The sequence below is a fragment of the Hemitrygon akajei genome, chromosome 7, assembly GCF_048418815.1.
Source record: "Hemitrygon akajei chromosome 7, sHemAka1.3, whole genome shotgun sequence".
Classification (NCBI taxonomy): Eukaryota; Metazoa; Chordata; class Chondrichthyes; order Myliobatiformes; family Dasyatidae; genus Hemitrygon; species Hemitrygon akajei.
The window spans coordinates 138,129,944-138,147,032 of record NC_133130.1 but is presented as its reverse complement, the minus strand read 5'-3'; the positions used below and the strand labels follow the sequence as shown (position 1 = coordinate 138,147,032).

The 17,089-nt window shown below is 41.2% G+C and overlaps 1 protein-coding gene across 3 annotated transcripts in view; it reads right to left on the bottom strand.

The window, feature by feature from the left end:
- Nucleotides 1–4,968: 4,968 nt before the first annotated feature.
- The window catches only part of LOC140730963 (dual specificity testis-specific protein kinase 2), a 156,534-nt gene continuing 144,413 nt past the window's right edge, over nt 4,969–17,089 (bottom strand). For all 3 annotated transcript variants that reach the window (XM_073052076.1, XM_073052077.1, XM_073052075.1), the window contains 3 exons: nt 16,062–16,145; nt 10,612–10,698; nt 4,969–8,828 (listed from right to left, as the gene is read on the bottom strand). In XM_073052076.1, coding sequence (XP_072908177.1) covers nt 8,727–8,828; nt 10,612–10,698; nt 16,062–16,145 — 273 coding nt within the window. In that variant the 3' untranslated portion in view covers nt 4,969–8,726. The remainder of the gene's footprint in view (nt 8,829–10,611; nt 10,699–16,061; nt 16,146–17,089) is intronic.

The window sequence follows — 17,089 nt, the reverse complement described above, 5'->3', positions numbered from 1 at the left end:
GCAGAAATCTTCTGTGATTTGCTTAGACTCTTGTTGGCGTGATACCGAGCTTTGCTTTAACATATTAATGAACAAGTAAATCCATGGTTACAATATTTTGCATTGTTGTGTTAATTTGATACTTGCTAATCTAGCCACAATGAAGTAAGCTACTTTGTATGAGTTTCTGAGAGTGGATTCCAGAAGCAATCGAATGGTATGAAGTTGAAAAATAGGCATCTGTTAGTCTCGAGAGACCACGGATTTGTGCCTTGGAAAGTTTCCAGGGCGCAGGCCTGGGCAGGGTTGTATGGAAGACCAGCAGTTGCCCATGCTGCAAGTCTCCCCTCTCCACGCCATCAATGTTGTCCAAGGGAAGAGCAAGGGCCGATACAGCTCGACACCGGTGTCATCGCAGAGCAATGTGTGGTTAAGCGTCTTGCTCAAGGACACAACACGCTGCCTTAGCTGAGGCTTGAACTAACGACCTTCAGATCACTAGACCGACGCCTTAACCACTTGGTCATATGCAGCAACTGAGGAAGTTGGGAGCAATAGGACATTGAACAGTTCAGCAGAGGAACAGGCTCTTCAGCTCTGCTGAATTAATTAATCTACAGATACCCAGACCCTTCTGCCAGTACATAGTCCAAACTCCTCCAATTTCTATACCGTCATGTGCCTATCCATGGGCCTCTTAAATGTCTCTATCGTAACTGCCTCCACCATCATCTCTGGTAGTGCACACCAGGCACCCACCACTCTGTGTAAAATGACCTGACACACATTTCTCCTTTGAACTTACCCCCCTCCCCGCCCTTACAGTAAATGCATTCCCTCTAATAGTAGACATTTCAACCCTGGGAAAAAGAAACTGACTTTCTACACAATCTCTGCCTCTCATAATTTTATAAATTTCAGCCAGGTTTCCCCTCAGTCACTGCCACTCCAGAGAAAGGAACCCCAGCTTGTCCATCCTCTCCTGACAGCACATGCCCTCTAATTCAGGCAGCATCCTGGCAAACCTCCTCTGCACCCTCTCCAGAACCTTCAGCATCCCTCCTGGAATGGGGGTGACCAGAACTGAATCCAGATGAGGCCTGACTAGTGTTTTATAAAGCTGCAAATGAGCTTTCTGCAATGATAGAGCTAAAATCTTCTAACTTTGAAAAATGACCCTAATGACTCTTTGCCCCTTGGCAATTGAAGGACCTTTGGCTTTATGTTTCCCATCGGCCTGCTGATGTAGATAGTGGTCCACTATTTACAGTTGATGCTCAAGTTTCTAAACAAAATGGAAGCTTTTACTTTGATATACAGTACATGAAAATTGGGATATGAAAAGCCAGGAAGACTTAGCAGATGCAGTAAAATCTGTGAAGATAGAAAGTTAATATCTCACATAGATGATCATCCAAATGAATCATTTCTGAAGGTCACCAACTCAAAACCCTGTTCCTCTGAATTTTATCTGGCCCACTGTGCATTTACAATTGTTCCTGCCCCCTTCCGTCTGTTTTTATGGAATTGTATTTACCACTATATCCCACCCTGCCAAATTGATTTTTCCACACAAAGAATATTGGAAATTCAAGGTTGCCATGGAGATGGGACCAAAGGTTACAGGTATCTACTTTATTTATTGAAAAAGCAGTAGATCCTTAGCAGAACTTGAACGCTCTTTAAATATTTAGATTTTTGTAGAATTAAAAAGGTGATCAGGACCCCAGAATAATGTTTCAACTTTGTCACTATTTTCAGTGGGTTGGATTCACTGAATTAGCTGAAAAGTATTTAAAGTCATCTCTTTCAGTTAAATATTGGAATATTTCCCAATCCAGTGGTTTAGAATAGCTTTCAATAATTTGTTGCAACAAGATCAGTAAGGTCAGCACTGGATTGAATGCTTCCTGGAATGCTGTTCACCCCAGAAAAAGAAAGCATCAGAATTTACAATAACAGTTATCCAAAAACAAATATATTAGCTCAATTCCACTTATGAACCAAGATTAGTAGCACCACATTTCTTTTCCTAATCTGCTGATCTAAAGACAACCATTACTCTTTTACAAGCAGGTAATGGTTACAATTCTGATTCCAGGTTCTCACATGTTCAACCCGATAAGCAGCCCCTCCAACTCCCAACCTTCAGTGGTCAGAGGAAATAAAAGGAAGGAAAGCAGACTGTCTCATGGCTTTCGAGATCATTGACTAAGACAAAGGGAAGTCTTGAGCACTGAGCCAGTTTCTTTTCAACTTCACTTGCAAGAAGCACTTGCCTGAGCACAACAGCAGGACACAAGCAGGTTCAGGAGTTTACTTCACCCCGGAGCTGGTTGGTACTCCCATATAATCTGATCATGCCTGATCAGATGATAACCTCAAGTCCACATTCCCACCTTTCAACCACTTGCTCATCAAGCACACATCTACCTCCACCCTGAAAACTCTGCTTCTGCCAGTTCCCAGGAATCATGACCCTCTGAGAAAGGCAAAACGGATCCCCTTATGTCTGTCTTCAATAGGTAACATTGTTGTTCAAAAGTAGCCCCTCATTCTAGATTCTCCCACAAGAGAGTGTTCACATTCACTCAAATGTCAGGATCTTACATTTCAGTCGAGACTCTTTACTTTTCTCAACCTCTGACTGATACAAGCCTAGCCTTATAAGACGAGCTGCACCTTCTAGTATTGATGGTCATTATGAGGCGTGTGATTGCCACAATGGGTCTAGAGCAGACGCGATTTCAGTGGGTCTCCATGCAGCCTTGGATCACTTGGACAATACAAATACCTATGGCAGGACTCTATCTATTGACTATAGGTCAGCATTTAACACTATCATTCCTATAGTCATGAACAAAAAGCTACAGAACCTGGGCCTCTGTACCTTGCTCTGCAATTGGATCCTCAGCTTCCTAACCAGAAGACCACAGTCTGTGTGGATCAGAAATAACATCCTCACCTTGCTGACAATCAACTCTGCCACATCTCAGAGGTATGTGTTTAAGCCCTGTTCTACTCTCTCTACACCCATGACTGTGTGGCTAGGTATCCAAGGCATCTTCAAGGAGTGGTGGGTTAGGAATGCAGCATCCCAACCACCCAGGACAAGTCCACCTCAGTGTTACTACTATCAGGAAGGTGGTACAGAAACCTGAAGGCACACAGTCTACGATTCAGGAACAGCTTCTTCTCCTCTGCAATCCGATTCCTAAATGGATATTGAGTACTCTTCTAAACCTTCAACAGATACAAGCCTAGCCTTAGAAGACAACCTGCCCTGTCAAGTATTGACTCAGTAACCATTCTTTAAACTGCTTCCAATGCATTTGTATCCTTCCTTAATAAGACCAATAGCATACAATTACTCCAGATATCGTCTCACTAATATTCTGCTTAACTGAAGTACAAGTTGCATTCAGTTCTGCAAGATAATAATTTGTCATAAGGTATGAGTAGATTTTTAATGTTAAGTGGAATGAGAAAGCTTTTGAGATTTTACAGTTATTGTATATATTCTCATTACCTCCAAAATAAGACCACATAAAGTGCCTGTATTTGGCAGATTGGAAGTGCATGAGAAACTACGTCACAGAAATGAGTGTATGTATCGTGCTGTGTGGAGGATGTCATTTTCTTCTGGATATCAGGCTGTCAGTGAGGTAATCCTTCATTTCTAAACAAAAATGAGAAAGTGGGCATCTGGAAAAGGAGGAAAGTGTGCTCTTTCTCACGACAAATGAAGACAGGACTCATCTGGAACATGGGCAACACATGTCTGATCAGTGAAGATTCCATAGCTGCTTCAGATGTGATTTTCCAAGAAGGCTTCAGATTGCACAGCAGGAGACTTTCCCTGCAGACCTCTCCACCCCACCAACTGCAAGACCTGCACTTCTGAACAGCACCTTGCGATTTTTGCCAATGCCCACGTTCTTAAACGATATCACTGCCAGACTTCATGGCTGCAGACAATCTGGTAATTTCCCACTGCATACTGTGCAGTCACAGAAAACAACCTCCATATTTGGTAATCAACTTTCAAATTCACATCCACGTCAAAGCCTATTACAAAAAAGATAGTGCAGCAGTTCAGAATTTCTAGACCAACTGTCAATGGTTCTGGTTAAAATCTTGCATTAATCCTCAAGGGTTTCAACCGGAATCGTCGACAATTCCTTTCTCCCAGAGATGCAGCTCACCTCACTTAGTTCCTCCATCTCCCAACGTCCATTGAATCTCTATTGTATTGTCTGGAGTTTAGAAGAGCAAGGTTGATGTGATGGTAACATACAAGATCTTAAGATGGGTAGGGGAAGTGCTTCAACTTGGAGAATTAGGAACTAGCAGTCACCATTTGAGAAAATACTGGGTTACCAAATGAAGGCAGTCAGTGATATTTTCCTCAGTCACAAGTCTGAATCAGAATCGGGTTTATTTTCACCGACAGATGTCATGAAATGTGTTGTTTCAAGGAAGCAGTGTAGTGGAAGACATAATTACTTCTCATTTTTCTCTTCAAGGTGCAGTGGAAGTACAACGTTTGAATGCAGTAAGGCAAAAAGGTAGAAAAGCGAGGGTTGGGATAGGATCTCTGGGGGAGGCAGGAATATGGAGGTGAGGTTATAATGAGATCATGGATGATCTTATTGAATGGTGGAGCTAAGTTATGGTGATCATATGCATCTGTGTGCGCGTGCACGAGACGGCGGAGAGGCAGAGAGACAGAGAATTAGAATGACAGGATGATTGCTGCCCCAGGTCATTTCAATGAAGATGTGAAATATGGAATGGCTATATTTTCCATGTCAGCCATAGGATGCAGCAGAGAAGCAGGCCCTTCAGCCCACCAAGTCTGTGCTGACCACCAACTGGTTATTTACATTAATCTCATCTTATATACTCTCCATGTAAACTGGATATAAAAGTATCAAATACTTGAACCCATTTATTTTAGTGGTAAATAAAAAAAATAGGAATCCAACATGTCTTTCACTTGAACTTTATTGTTTTTAAACTATCTTTATACTGTTGGGGTGAATGACCCCCTTGTTGCCCTTGCCTGGAGCTTGTACTAGATTTTTAAAAAAGTAACAGAGGCTACAAAGTAATATCTGTCTTAACAAAATATACATTATCCAACATTTTCCAAAGAGAGAGCATCAAGAGCTCAGGTTTTCAAATGCAAGAGTCATATTTTAGCTTTTAAAAAAAGTTGTTTGGACATGTTCAAATCTGCATAACAGTTTTCTCAATATTCTAGCACCATCCAAAGCCAGCAGGTATTGATCAAGCCACCTACTTTAATTAGTAAGCATCCATCAAATCTATACATGTCATCTGTCAATAATTCTACTGTACATTATGTACAAAAATGCAGCATTCACTCAAAGTATCAGAAACATCCTCGATATCAACAAATGTAACACAGAAAGGAGAATAAAACAAAACCAGGTGAGAATAAATTCTTTAAAATACGTAACATAAAAACACATACAGATTTCTCGGCATACAGAAAGAACAAACGAGTTAAGTACTCTTTTACAATGAACTCTATATAGCACAAAGAACATAGCACTTTAATGCTCATCGGTTCTTATTCTCTCCAACCACTTTCATGATTCAATCTCCAGGTCTTTCTGCTAGGTTATAAGGCATTTTATGCTTAGAAACGTTAAGCTGTTTTCTGATTTTAAGGAGCTTTATGAGTTTTAAGCCAGTCTCTGGTGGTTTTTAAGGCCTATACAGATTCCACATGTCAAAGAAACTCCCCATGTTAATTTTAGGCTTGCAGTTAGATATCCATTAAAGCTTAAAAGAGATGTTTATTTTCTGGTATTGACTTCCTCTTTGAAGGAGCAGACACAAGATATTCCCAAAGCCAGTGCTAAACCAGCAGACAAAAGGGCAGAACACCAGCTCAAAGCATCTTTGCAGAAGGCTTTTCCAAATTTCCACACTAGCTTTGGGGTTGCAGTAGCCAGGTTCTATGAAGTTCCCAGGACTTCTCAATCTAACCGTGGAGTCACTACCACTAGCAAATGCAGCACCCATGCGTGACCAGTGTGTGGGTCTGCCATCCAGAACAACACATCGGACATCCCCAGGCCAAAGTCTCAACTAATATCTTAAACAAATCAGTTGCTTTTAGGTTTTGTTAGTTCAGCAAGGTCTAAAAGTATGTTCTGCCAGGTTTCACCCAACACCGTCAGGTAAGTCAGCCTGACCCAAAAGGAAACAGTTCTATTTCACCTGGAATTCAGCCTCAAAATTAAATGTTTGGAGAAAATACTGCAATTAAGAAATGTTTCCCGCCAATGTTCATATTGTACCTTACAAGAGTCACAAAACATACTATAAATCATATTAGATACTTCAGATCTAGTTTTACAATCATCATTGGGATATCTAAAAACATTTAACTTGCACTTGTTCTACAGCAGATAGCACAAGAGAGATAATTCAACATAATGTTAGATCACTGAGTTGCCAATGAAACTGGACTACAACTTCTGTTCTTTACTTTCAACTGTTAGATTTGTAAGTAGTCAGTGATGAAAAATAATGCATTAACATCCTCACTAATCCCAATAGAGACTTTGACCCAAAGCAACAATGGCAATGCTTTTAAGCCAACTGAAATGCTGTCAGGTGATTCAAAAATTTGGGGGCATCAAACATGGCAACAGGGCATTCAAAATCCATCTGTAATCTGTACAAAACATTATCACTTTGCTGAGGTATCTTGCAATGTGAACTTAACAGCGCCCAAGAAAGCCAAGGAAAGTACTTTCAGACTTCCACTCAGTAAATCACGCTGCAATTGCTCTTGTCCAATAAATGACATTTAAAACACTATCTGTCCTCATGTTCTCTTGTACTTCATCTGCTTTGCTTCAAGAGTCTAAAATAAGCTAGCTCCCATTCACAGCAACTGGTAACTGGTCTTTGTACCTTGACTGAGTGTCAGTATTTCTGGGTCATTCTGAAAGTGAGAAATTACAACAGTTTCAAAACAGCATCCGAGTTAAGCCTATACTGTCCTTGTCCAGTTCACACGTGCACATGTTCCAAACAGAAAGCATCGATAAGCCAAGGGCAGGAATCTCACTGCTCTTCATCCTTCTGAGCCCAAAGTTGCTGAAGACATTAGTACCATTAATTTAAAATGATTTGTCCCAGATCTGGAGACATTACATGGCAGTACCTGATAATTAGTTTTTCTCCCCCTATATTTCTTCCTCAACCAACATTAACTTTCAAAACAAATATTTGGCTATTATCCTTCTGTTGTACACATTGGCTACCATTCATCACATAATGAAATATTGGCCACAAAAGGCTTTGGGACTGCAGTGGGTCCTCAACTTCAGCAGATCACTGCCATTTTCAACAGAACCATAACAGTGTATTTAGACAGCGAGAAAATAATCGATCACTTGACGTCAATGTTAATTGCGATAATTTATCAGCATAATACTGACATCAATTAACACTGTCAGCCAATTAAATAAAAACTCATTTTTCCATGCAATTAGTTTCCAAAATATGCACATTACTGTGGGATAATTAATTCTTATGCTACCAACTGTAGTGTTACTAAGCAAAGTAAAATGTCAGTATGATACACTAAGGAACTGTTCTTTCATTAAAAACCAGACACATTTCATCACAATGACGTGTCCTTTTGAAGAATACTGTGAAGTTTGTCTCAGGATTATTTTGTGTTTCTTATTCGCCTTCCAGGCACCATGTTATCCACTTCAGGACATTTATACCAGTAAAGACTAGGAGTTACTTGTTAAGGTTAATTCATTGTTAAACACAACACAAGATTCAAACATTGAATCCACGAGCATTTGCTATTCCAGGGAGACTTACCCAAAATTGGCTTTACTGAGCCTAAGTCTGAATCTCCAAGGAACTGAGAGATACACCCATTTGGGAATTCAAAGCCGCTGAAATTTTTCTATAATAAATGAGGCACTTTCTTAGAGAACTACTGGATTTAAAGTTTAATGTGCCTTGGTGCACTAAAGATTACTGCTTAACTCTGGTAGAAACTTTGTTTTGAGCAAAAACAAGTTTTCAGGAAATACTGTCCATGGAAAATTAATGCTGAATCATGCCACATATTCTGATTCTGGCTTGAAATTATTCAAAAACAGCTAGAGTATATTAAGTGCAATTTGATTAGAGTACATAGTGAGAAGTCTGCACAGAAAATTCGCTGACATAAAGATTAGTCAGCTCTGAAAAGCTGTATTCCTTTCCAAAGCATTATAAAAGATGCACATTACAGCCCAGAGGGAATGCTGTGTTGAAAGTAAACACTTAACCACACAGCAACACATAATCCACATTTGTACTGGCAGTTTCCAAAAAAAATGCCAGAGTTTGAATCATGTTGCAAATGCAATTACATGAAGATACTGGAATTTGGACTTCAGGTAATAATACAAAATCTACAGTCATCTATTGTGCAACCATTTTATATCTCTCAACTTAATTTCCAAAGAGGGAGGGAAGTGCTAAAGTCAGCAACATAATTCTCCGAAGTACAGATTCCTCCCCACAGGTATTAATAAACTGATGTTGTGCATTTTCACTTGAATCTGAAAGTCAGTCCTTGCTGACAGTTCTCCAATGCCTGTAGATCACAAATCCTCTCTTACTAGTATGATGATAACAATGACTGCTATCACTCACACAAGCCCCTGTGGCAGAGTTAAGCAACGACAGCTTCACACAGGCATCTGACGGTCTTTATTTGTTTCCAAACTTTCAGCTACATCCTCCAGTTGGTCCAGTAACTCAGTGAATGATGGCCTCTTAAAGGCGTCAATCTGTAGTGGAGGAAACAAATGGCATGGTCTGAATTTAACCAATACATCTTTACATTTCCTTTAAAGATATATCACTTCCAGCACAACTCACTTCCAATCCATTGCTGAAGGCATGCATGAAGAGTGAGTCTGTCTCTGAGTCTGTGTGTGATAAATGAGTACTGACCCACAAACACTATCCAGGTATCCCAATGTCTATCTAAAGGAGGCTGCACACACCAGTGCAGCCTCCTGGTGTACCACTAATGAATTATAATTTATGTACAATTCTTATGTCTGAAAAATATTTCACTGAAAGAATGAATAGATTAGTAACACAGGAGATATGCCAGATAATCTTTATAAAACTCATGCTTATCTACTGTTTTACCTATTGCCATATTGGATTGAGCAGGACTGCGTCCAATTTTATCATAAACTAAGCAGGAGATAATGCAGCAAATCATTAACATGAGAAAGTCTGCAGATGCTGGAAATCCAAAACACACACAAAATCCTGAAGAAGGGTCCGAAACGTCAACTGTCTATTCATTTTCATAGATGCTGCCTGACCCGCTGAGTTCCTCCAGCGTTTTGTGTGTTGCTCAGCAGATAATGCAGGTCATTGTAAATTTTCTGTGATATTCAGCTATAATACCTTCAATGAGGGCCCTTTACTTAACATTTTGACAAAAACTTTAGCCCTCTTATTTGAACCTACTTGGCTTGAAGTTACGCACTAGATGACTGCAGAAGGCCCAAGCCTACTTATTGAAGGTGTCCCAACAATGTGAAAAAGACTAAGGAGCTGGTGGTGGACCCGAGGAGGGCTAAGGCACCAGTGACCCCTGTTTCCTTCCAAGGGGTCAGTGTGGACATGGTGGAGGATTACAAATACCTGGGGATACGAATTGACAATAAACTGGACTGGTCAAAGAACACTGAGGCTGTCTACAAGAAGGGTCAGAACTGTCTCTATGTCCTGAGGAGACTGAGGTCCTTTAACATCTGCCGGATGATGCTGAGGATGTTCTACAAGTCTGTGGTGGCCAGTTCTATCATGTTTGCTGTTGTGTGCTGGGGCAGCAGGCTGAGGGTAGCAGACACCAACAGAATCAACAAACTCATTCGTAAGGCCAGTGATGTTGTGGGGGTGGAACTGGACTCTCTGATGATGGTGTCTGAAAAGAGGATGCTGTCCAAGTTGCATGCCATCTTGGACAATGTCTCCCATCCACTCCATAATGTACTGGTTAGGCACAGGAGTACATTCAGCCAGAGACTCATTCCACCGAGATGCAACACTGAGCGTCATAGGAAGTCATTCCTGCCTGTGGCCATCAAACTTTACAACTCCTCCCTTGGAGTGTCAGACACCCTGAGCCAATAGGCTGGTCCTGGACTTATTTCCACTTGGAATAATTTTACTTATTATTATTTATGGTTTTATCTTGCTATATTTCTACACTATTCTTGGTTGGTGCGACTGTAACGAAACCCAATTTCCCTCGGGATCAATAAAGTATGTCTGTCTGTCTGTCTGTCAATATATCCAATTGCAATGTTTATCTTCTTTTTGCCAAGGACATTAATCAAGCTGTCAAGAATATTTTTCAGTATGTTTTAAGAGTTTTTCTGGGAAACACTATTTACTACAAAAGGGGGCTATTTTTCAGATGTGGTTCCTACTTTTGTCAGCCTTGGTCAGGAAGCAGTATGAAACTTACTCTGCAGTAGTGGTGACGTATTTGAGATCAGTGCAACCGGTTTTCAGAAATGCTGAGAAATCAGAAATAATACACACCCTACAACAGTTAAAAGTTACTTCCAGGACCCGCTTTGGACAGCCATTCACCATTTCCTCAAACGCTTCAGCATTCAACCCATAATCCTAGAAAACAAAACAGTAAGTACAATTATTTAATTGCATAGGAATTAATAATCAATTTATGCCATTTGAACATGTATGTATCAAAGGTCAAATGTCTCTGACAATAATTTTAAACTGTTTCATTGGTTTTGTCAGACATTTATCAAGTTGTTCAGTACAAGTATGTGTTTTACAGTACTCTTAATTCTACTGAATGTCACTGATATAAGTTATGGAAAAGAAACATCGCTTTGTAATCCCTATTCATTGTAATAATGCAAAATGTCTACCACTCAGTCCTGATGCTCTAGGCATCACCACTCCTCTCGGTGTCACCCTTCTGAATGCCACAGAGCTGGACAGCAGAGAAAATGAACCCTTCAGTCGCCATACACACACATTCTAATCGTTCTGCTTATCTGCACTAATCCCACCTGCCCACACTAGGTCTGTGTCCTTCCACGCCTCGCCTGCTCAAGTGCCTTTCTAAACATCACTTAAACATAGTGATTTTATTTGCTCATTGGCAAATTCCAGATTATTAACCATCATCTATAAAAAAAATGCTGTTAGCTTCAGATCTCCTTTCACCTCAAAACTTTGCCCTCCTGTTTTTGATATCCCTAAAATGAGAAAAGAAATTGACAATTCCTATCCAAACCCCTTATTATTTTATGTACCTCGACCAGGATGCCCCTCAGTTTCCATCACTCTAGGGAAAACATGCCTGGTCCATTCAATTTCTCCCCATATCTAAAGTCCTTCAGTCCTGGCAAGGTTCTGGTGTATTTTCTCTGCACTCTCTCTAGCACAACCACATATTTCCTGTAACGTGGTGAACACAACTCCACATAACATTCTACATTTTATATTCTGTGTCCCAACAAAGGAAAACATGCCAAATATATCCTTCACCACTCTATTGACCTCGGTGCTAACTTTAAGGGAATTATGGAATACAACTCCAAGATCCCTTTGATTATCAGCATTCCTTAGTATATCACCATTCACTGCACAGGTCCTACCCCAATATGACTTCCCAAAATCCATCATTTGGCACTTGTTGGGCGTGAATTACAACTGCCATTACTTTGCCCAATGCTGTCCGATCTACATCCTGCTGTGGCCTTAAACACTCTTCCTTTCTTCGACACCAACAATTTTTCTGTTACCTGCAAACTAAATCACACTTCCTAGATCTACATTCATGTCACTGAGTTCCAGCACCAATCCCTTCAGTACACTACTGATTATATGCTTCCAATCAGAAAAGCGTTCTTCCTTCACTACCACCTGCTTTTCATCACCAAGCCAATGTTGGATTCTATTGTATTTAGCTACCTCCTCAAAGATCCCAAGCACCATAACCTCCTGGATCAGCCTACCAAGCGTGATATTGTCAGATGTCCGTAGAAAGAATGTCAACTGCCCTGCCTTCAATTTTAGATACCTCCTCAAAAACTAATTCATATCACTTTGTAGCAATCTGTTTTCACTTCGACATAAAAGAGTCTTTATCTGTTGATCAGTGTCAAAAAAGCCACTGTGATTCAATACTGTAAAACAGTAAAACATGAAAACTTCGGGGAGGGGGTGAATACTTTTTACAGGCACTGTACATCATGGTCTTTCACCCATCACCTCCAGAGCTCTTTGACCTATAAAGCTGGCAAATCAATGCACTGATTTAAGAAAAATTCAAATATTCAATGATTTTGCCCCCTTAGGCTGGTACAGGTGTGAACACGCAAGTTGAAGCTAAGAACCCTTTAGTCCTAAGATCCTCTTTAGTTCTGATTTCCTGAGCATCTGCAATTTTAATTGCTTCACTACTGCTAGGCACATCTTCTGCTCGTAGGCAAGGCTGGATGGCATAGGCCCTGGAATTCACTCCTTTGCCTATCGCTCTCCCATTTAAGATGCTCTTTTTAAACTACTACTTGGATCAATCATCAGTCTTCACGCCTTTGGTAATGCTACAAGTTTGATGACAATTTCATGAAATGCCTTGGGACGTTTAGCTATAGTACGTCAAAAAGTATTCCTGTTGAAAAGGTGCAACATTCAAAAAAGAAAAAAATTAACACAGCCAACTGGCAATGGGAGAATGCAGAACCCTCATTTGAATTTGAGTTTATTTAAATCTTACATCCATCCCACAACATGAGGGAGTAAAAATCTTTGTGTTATGACTCCATCGCAATGTACAGACATGAGAATTTAAAAGTCTAACGGCTTGTAGAATCAAGCTGTCCCATAAGCCTGTTGGTTCTGGCTTTAACGCTGCAGCACCATTTGCCAGACAGAAGTAGCTGAAATAGTTTATGGTTGGGGTGACTGGTGTCCCCGATGATCTTCCAGGCCTTCTTTCTGCACCTGCTGCTGTAAATGTTCTTAATGGAGGGAAGTTCACGTCCACAGATGTGCCGGGCTGTCCGTACCACTCTCCGCAGGGCACAGTTCCCATACCAGGTGGTGATAAAGCCAGTCAGAATGCTCTCAATGGTGCCCCTAAAGAAGGTCTGAGGATTTGGGGGATCATGTCAAACTTATTCAGTCGCCTGCGGTGGAAGAAACGCTGTTGCGCTTGTTTTGCCACACAGACTGTGTGCACAGTCCAGGTGAAATCTTCGGTGATGTGACATGAAACTACTCACCCTCTCAACTGCAGACCCATTGATGTTGAATGTAGTATTTCTCTCAACTTATTATGAAAATATCGTAATATTAGTGAACTTGCATGGAGTTTAAGTACGGGAATCAACATGCGTCTAATTGACTAGTTAGAATTAGGAGCTCCTCACTAGGCCACTCACAGCATTGCCATGGAGATTCCTTCCCTTATTTAGCATCAAGTTGTCATCATCCTTCCATGACTATTTACTGTGTATGGATAGAACAGAAACAGTGGAAAAACAATAATATGCATTTGCAAGATCTTCAATGGAAGCTCAGTAATTTACACATGAACAGCAGGGCCATGTGAACCAGAGAGCCCTCTCATCCTGAAGCTCAGCCGAGCCGGTTGATCTCACGGAAGATCGGTGGCTCTCTTAATCTGCTGTTTGCGCCACTGACGCTTTCACTGCTGAGTGGGCTGAATCAAAACCGTCATCGCACCAGTTCAACAATAGCACCCTGGTAGCTTCTGGAGGGCAGACCATTCAGCCTGGACTCAATGGCTAAAGTAGTAATGAAAGGAAATGCTAATATTGCTTTTATTTTTCCCAAGTCTTTTCATTTCTCCTGACTTGTTCCACAGGAAATTAAATTTGATTGCTTTTCATTGTTTATATTAAATAGATGCATATATATTATATTCAAGTGTCCTTCATATGCCTACTTACAGAGCATTTTCCAATTCACTGTTCTGATTCCACTTCAACACGTTTCCTATATCAGGATCAAACTCCATCATTTCTTCGACAGCATTCACTCACAAGATTCAAACCAAAATCAGTTCAGCTATAACAAGTGCATTTATCACTCATGCCACCCTCACTAGCTCACTTACTTATATCAATGGGAGCAAAAGCAAGTCGCACTATTGAAACATATAATATCTCGGGCTGTTCAAGTCATTTAGCGAAAGGATTTCCTCCTGGAAGCTGATTTCAACCAAAGGCTGATTGCTGAGGGCTGAGAAGCTGCAGTGCAAGCTATACAAAGAGATAACACAAAGTACACTGCAGATGCTGTGGTCAAATCAACACATACAAACACGCTGGAGGAGCTCAGCAGGTCGGACAGCATCCGTGGAAACGAGCAGTCAACATTTCGGGCCGAGACCCTTCGTCAGGACTGAAGGAGGAGGGGGCAGGGGCCCTATAAAGAAGGTGGGGGGGAGGGAGAAGGTGCAAGTGAAAAACCAATCAGAGGAAAGATCAAGGAGTGGGGGAGGGGAAGCAGGGAGGGGATAGGCAGGAAAGGTGAAGGAGGAGTGTAAGGGGAAAGCACTATGGGTAGTAGAAGACAGAACCATGAGAGAGGTGATAGGCAGCTGGAAGAGGAGGCGGAGTGAATGTGGGATGGGGGAGGGAGAGAGAGGGAATTACCGGAAGCTGGAGAATTCGATGTTCATACCAAGAGGCTGGAGACTACCCAGACGGTATATGAGGTGTTGCTCCTCCAACCTGAGTTTGGCCTCATCATGGCAGTAGAGGAGGCCATGTATGGACGTATCCGAATGGGAACGTGAACGTGCTTGAGCACCTCAACAGACAGGATCTCCCGGTTGCCACCCACTTCAACTCTGCTTCACATTCCCATTTGGATATGTCCATACATGGCCTCCCCTACTGCCACGATGAGGCCAAACTCAGGTTGGAGGAGCAACACCTCATATACCGTCTCCCTCTCCTTTCCCCCATCCCACTTACACTCTGCCTCCTCTTCCAGCTGCCTAACACCTCTCTCATGATTCTGTCTTCCACTACCCATAGTACTTTCCCCTTACATTCCCTTCTTCACCTCTCCTGCCTATCCCCTCCCACACCCCTTGATCTTTCCTCTGATTGGTTTTTCACCTGGCACCTACCAGCCTTCTCCTTCCCACCCTGCCCCCACCTTCTTTATAGGGCCCCTGTCCCCTCCCTCTTCGGTCCTGACGAAGGGTCTCGGCCCGAAACGTTGACTGCTCGTTTCCACAGATGCTGCCTGACCTGCTGAGTTCCTCCAGCGTGTTTGTATGTGTTGATACAAAGAGATATTCCACAGTGGTGCTGATGCAACATTGCAAACTCTGGTCTACGTCCGTAATATAGATTTACCGTCCCCAGTAAGGGGACAGGATTCACTTTCAATCTAGAGGAAGATCTTTGGATGCCTGCTGTGTGGCAGAGCACCCGAGGTGTGAAGATGCCTGTGAAAGTAACTGCAGTACACTGTTAAACTCAGAAAGGAAACAAGATATAAATGTCAATTTTAATTTCACAATTCATCCACTCTCAAAGAGGCGATTTTATCAGGCTTTCATTATACAAAACAAGACTGTTGAATCACTGTACTGTTTCAATGATGCCAATCCCAAATACATGATCAAATACTCTGGAGCCAATTCCATCCCACTGAACAACTTATTTTATTTGCAGATACAGCACGGTAACAGGCCTTACCAGCCCAAGTAAGTCTATGCCACCCAATTATACCATGCGAGCAATTAACCTACTAATCCACACGTCTTTGAGTGTGAGGGGAAACCAGGTACCCAGAGGAAACTCATGTGGTCACAGAGAGAACGTACAAACTCCTTACAGATAGCAGCAAAACTGAAACTGGGTTGTTTGGCTGTAATAGTGTTAGGCAAACAGCTATGCTATACTGTACCAACTTCAATTATTGCTTAGATTCTTTGGCCCTGCCGTTAGCAACTCAGTTACACCTACCTGTGTTCTGGGTAGAATTTCAGGATCAGCTGGAACTCTGCCAAGTATCTCACATAATACTATACCAAAGGAAAAAACGTCAACCTGTAAAATATGCAATGGTTAAAAACCATCAGCACAATGCTCAATTTGATCCCCGGCATTAACATGTTTTTACAATCAAATTTGTAGATAAATCAGACCATGGCATTTATAGCATTCAGCAATGCATCATAGATCAATCAAATGCAGGATTATCTGACAAAAAACCTGGGCAAAGGCTTTTAGTGAAATCATTCTGAACATATAAAAAGTGTCTTTAAAAAGTATTTAGCCCCCGTAACTATTTTCACATTTTATTGTCTCATTTTCTTAATTTATATATTGAAGTAGGATTTTTGAGCTAATCTACAAAACATTGTGGATCATGTCAAATCAAAAGAAAAATTCCAAAACCTGTCAACAATTTACTAAAGATTCAAAACCAAAATTGTAAGGCAGAAAAAGTATTTGTCCCCTTTGTTATTACTACGCTAACTTTCCTCAGGTGCAATACTGAATATTACCCTGTCAACTTAACCAATTTGTTTATGTAGAAAATTAGAGGATCACCTGAATAAATACTTCCCCTGTCTGTAAGATTTAATAGTATAGCAAATTTTTAGCAGACCAAACCAAAATGAAGACAAAACATTATTCAAGACAAATCAGGGAAATGGTAATAGAGAAGGACCAGTCTTGAGAAGGGTATAAGACGGGCTCAAAGGCATTGAACTTACCTCAGAGCTCAGTGCAGTCAATTGGAAACAAAAGTGGAAACAATATGAAGCCGAGCCACACTGCCTAGGTTAGACAGCCCCTCTAAACTTAGTCACTGGAGAAGAATGGCACTTATAAGAGAGGCAACTGTGACACCAGCTGTCACTCTGAATGAGATGCAGAAATTAGGTTAAAGTTCATGACTCCACATTCTCCAAGGCCTTGCACAAAAAGGGTATTTATGGAAGAGTGGCAAGGAAGAAGCCCTAGCTTAAAAGAAAGCATATCCT